The sequence below is a fragment of the Ursus maritimus genome, unplaced genomic scaffold (genome assembly GCF_017311325.1).
Source record: "Ursus maritimus isolate PB19 unplaced genomic scaffold, ASM1731132v1 scaffold_10, whole genome shotgun sequence".
NCBI classification, from domain to species: Eukaryota; Metazoa; Chordata; class Mammalia; order Carnivora; family Ursidae; genus Ursus; species Ursus maritimus.
The window spans coordinates 3,115,048-3,118,838 of record NW_024423344.1 but is presented as its reverse complement, the minus strand read 5'-3'; the positions used below and the strand labels follow the sequence as shown (position 1 = coordinate 3,118,838).

At 42.7% G+C, this 3,791-nt stretch overlaps 1 protein-coding gene across 2 annotated transcripts in view; it reads left to right on the top strand.

Annotated features, from left to right (window-relative positions):
• MICU2 (mitochondrial calcium uptake 2) overlaps positions 1 to 3,019 on the top strand; it is a 212,795-nt gene extending 209,776 nt beyond the window's left edge. For both annotated transcript variants that reach the window (XM_008692135.2, XM_040621386.1), the window contains exon 12: positions 2,383 to 3,019. In XM_008692135.2, the coding sequence (XP_008690357.2) occupies positions 2,383 to 2,487 (105 nt within the window). In that variant the 3' untranslated portion in view covers positions 2,488 to 3,019. The remainder of the gene's footprint in view (positions 1 to 2,382) is intronic.
• The last annotated feature ends 772 nt before the right edge of the window (positions 3,020 to 3,791 follow it).

Below are 3,791 nucleotides of genomic sequence, written 5' to 3'. Positions count from 1 at the left end.
CCCCCCCAACCCTTTCTCTCATTCCAGGTCTGTGTAGACAGGTCTGACGTAATTCTGATATCTTGGCCTCTGTACGTGAGAAATTTCTTGGCCCTGGCCACTTTCAATACTGTATCCTTGGATCTAATATTTGCGAATTGCACTATGACGTGACGTGGCGTAGGTTTGTCGTGGTTGAGCTTGGGAGGGGTCCTCTCTGCCTCTTGGACACGAATACTTGTTTCCTTTGCTAGATTAGGGAAGTTTTCAGCTACAATTTGTTCAAATATCTCTTCTAGACCTCTGTTTTTCTCCACCCTCCCGGGGATGCTGATGATTCTGACACTGGAATGTTTCATCGAGTCAGTAATCTCCCGTAACCTACATTCTTGAGATTGGATTTTTTTGAGTCCAGATTCTATTTTAGCTTTCTCTTCAACTAACCCATCCTCCAATTCGTGATACGTTCTTCTGCCTCATTCACCCTGGCCGTCAGAGCCTCTAGTTTTGACTGCATTAGGCTCATAGAATTTTTAATTTCTGCCAGATTCGCTCATTTCCGCCCTTAGAGATTCTATATTCTCATTAACATTTTCGTTAATACTTTTTTCAGGTCTACACATCATCTTGACCATTGTTACTCTGAATTCCATTTCTGATAATTTGGTTATATCCATATCCATTAGTTCTGTGGCAGAGGCCACAGACTCATTGTCTTTTCTTTGCTGGGGGGGATTTCTCCTTCTCGTCATTCTGATGAGGTGAGGTTGTGGGGTTGTCCAGGGCCCAAATTATTGACCGGGACCCAGGCCGTACGCCCTTGCTTTATAGGGATCTTAGGGATGTGGGCTCTTGATTTTTCAGCCTGCCTTCTGGGGGAGGGGCCTGCCGTGCCGATACTCAGGCAACCCTGTTTGGGTAGAGTCTCCGTGTCCCCTGCGAGGGGGGATGGGGATGGACACACTGTGAGCCAGTATTTCCAGGCTTTTGTTCTCTGGCGGCTTTCCCTGGCGGTTTGCTGTGCATTTTCTGAGAATCAGAGCAGCAGTGACCGAATCTCAGCCTCTGTCTCAGAACAGAGGTATCACGGACCGTTCTCCACTGATGTTCTGGCCACTTTAACTCTGTTTCTGTTGGTGCTGCTCAACCCTGCAGCGTCCCAGGATGTGCGCCCCAGACCCGGTGTCCCAGCCCTCACTTCCAGGGCCTGCGTGTCTCTGTCCTTTGTGTTTCTAACACCGCCACCCGCCAGCCGCCCCCACGTGCTCCCGGAGCTCCCGGTCTCAGTCTGGTTCCAGTGAGCGCACCAGAGCTCCGGCCCTCAGTCTGGTGGCGCGTGCTCCCGGCTCACCGTCTGTCTGTTCTCTCGCGGGTGCCATCCGCGAGTCCACCCACTCCCCCGTGCAGGTGACTACCGCTTCCAGGCGCCCGAACGCGGCGGCTCCCTTCCCCTTCCGTTTATCATCCAATATCTGTGAGCGGATTCACGGCTCCCTGCTTTGTACCTCAATACTCAGTGCTGGAGATGTTCATTTGTAGAGACCCAGATGTATCTTCCTGCGTCTCAGGCTGATTCCGTGGGTGTTCAGGATGGTCTGGTACCTATCCAGCTTGACTCAGGGGACTGGCTGAAAAGGGGTCCCCTACTCCTCCGCCATCTTAACTCCCTCCTCTATTTGCATTTTTTTTTATCTGAATCTAATCAGAAACCACTATTCAGAAATCATAGCCTAGAATATTGCTTTGGGCTCTGTAGTTAGATACACCTAAATTCAAATCCCAGCTCTGTCACTTACTAACTGTCTAATCTTGCAAAGCCACTTAATTCTTCAGAGCCTCACATTCTTCATTTGTGTACAATGAGGAACTGATAGAATCTACCAGAAAAAAAAAATTTAAGAATTAAGTGTAGAATACTTAGTATAGTGCCTGAGACACTTGAAGTAAACGTTAGCCATTATCACTGCATTCAAATTCACCTATTGGTCTGTGGGACAAATAAAACTCAAAAAAAATATTTTTAATATTTTATTTTTTTGACAGAGAGAGAGACAGCCAGCGAGAGAGGGAACACAAGCAGGGGGAGTGGGAGAGGAAGAAGCAGGCTCCCAGCAGAGCAGGGAGCCCGATGCAGGGCTCGATCCCAGGACTCTGGGATCACGCCCTGAGTCAAAGGCAGACACTTAACAGCTAGGCCACCCAGGCAGCCCCCCCCCCAAGGATACTCTTACATCACATTCACTTTTTTGTCTTTTGTCCTAGAATTTTGTTGCAGTTATCTTTTACAACATAATCCACCTCAAGTATTTTTTGGAGGCATGTGGGAAATAATAACAGAGCTCACATAAAATCATGTTTAACTTTGAAGAGATTGATCTCTTTACTTTTACTTCTGCTTAACAGGTACCACAACAACAAAGTGTACAGGAATACTGGAAATGTGTGAAAAGAGAAAGCATTAAAGGAGTAAAAGAAGTCTGGAAACAAGCTGGAAGAAGTCTCTTTTAGAAAAAGATAATCTGGGAATCATATTGCTCCAAATGTCAGAATTTGGAGTTTGTTTAAAATACTAGATATTTGTTTTCTTGATTTTCTTTGTAAGATAAAGATGCCTTATATCTACTTTCTGAATCAATAATTTCTTAATAAAATTTCATTAAAGAACTTAGTAAAAATAGATACTGGATTCTGTTAGAGGGCCTAGAATTAAAATAATGCTTTGTACCTTGAGAAGTTGGAAAACCTAGTTATGCACTGATTTCTTAGACACAGTAGTACAACGTGCTCTTTGAAAGGGTGTCTGCTAGTACTTACAGAAAAAATATTTGATACACAAGGCCAATATCAATATCAAGTCCAGTTGTCCTGATGTTCCAGTAGGGCAAATTAAATTAAAAACTTCTCAGATTTTCTCATCTGTATCTCATATCTCATAAGCTTCTTGTGTATTTTATTTCAGTTAGCTGTATATTGTCTTAAAAATGCACAAATTTCAATATCCTATGTAGAAACAGAATAAAGTATTTACACAGATAAAAAATTACATGTGTTTTTTTTACATGTGTTTTTTAAAGCTTTTTTTAATAAATGTAAGTTCTCTTATTAGTATTGACAACCTCATTAGTTTACATTCTTAAAAACTAGTGTAATTGGTGGGGTGCCTGGCTGGCTCAGTCAGTGGAGCATGAGACTCTTGATCTTGGGGTTGTGGGTTTGAGCCCCACATTGGGTATAGAGATTACTTAAAAATAAAATTAAAAAAAAAAAAAAAAAACTAGTGGGCCACCTGGGTGGCTTAGTTGGTTGAATGTCTGACTCTTGATCTCAGCTCAGGTCTTATGTCGGGGTCATGAGTTCAAGCCCCATGTTGGGCTCCACACACTGAGCGTGGAGCCTACTTAAAAAAAAAAAAAAAGGCAAAAAAACGAGTGTGTTTGGGGGAATCTTGATCACAAGATCAGGGTCTCATGGGATCTACTGGGTTGTGGGTAAATGTTTAAAATGGCACTAAAAATTAATCGGCATTAAATATAAAATGCTATTATAAATCAAATGGCATTTTTTTAACAAAGTAAGTGAAAATTACTTTTTTTAAATATGCTTTTCAAACAAGAATATTGCAAATATTTAAAACACATTCCATTCCCCGGTTAAATGGCTGCTTCTGAGACTAGAGCAGGAAAAGTACAAGATGAGCCTGGAAGTAAAGAAGTATTCAAAAAACAATGAGGACGTATCAAAAGGGCAAGAGCCAACTTGAAGGGGCTCTCCCTAGCCAGATCTGGTACAATTTGAGTATCAGTGTCAGTAAT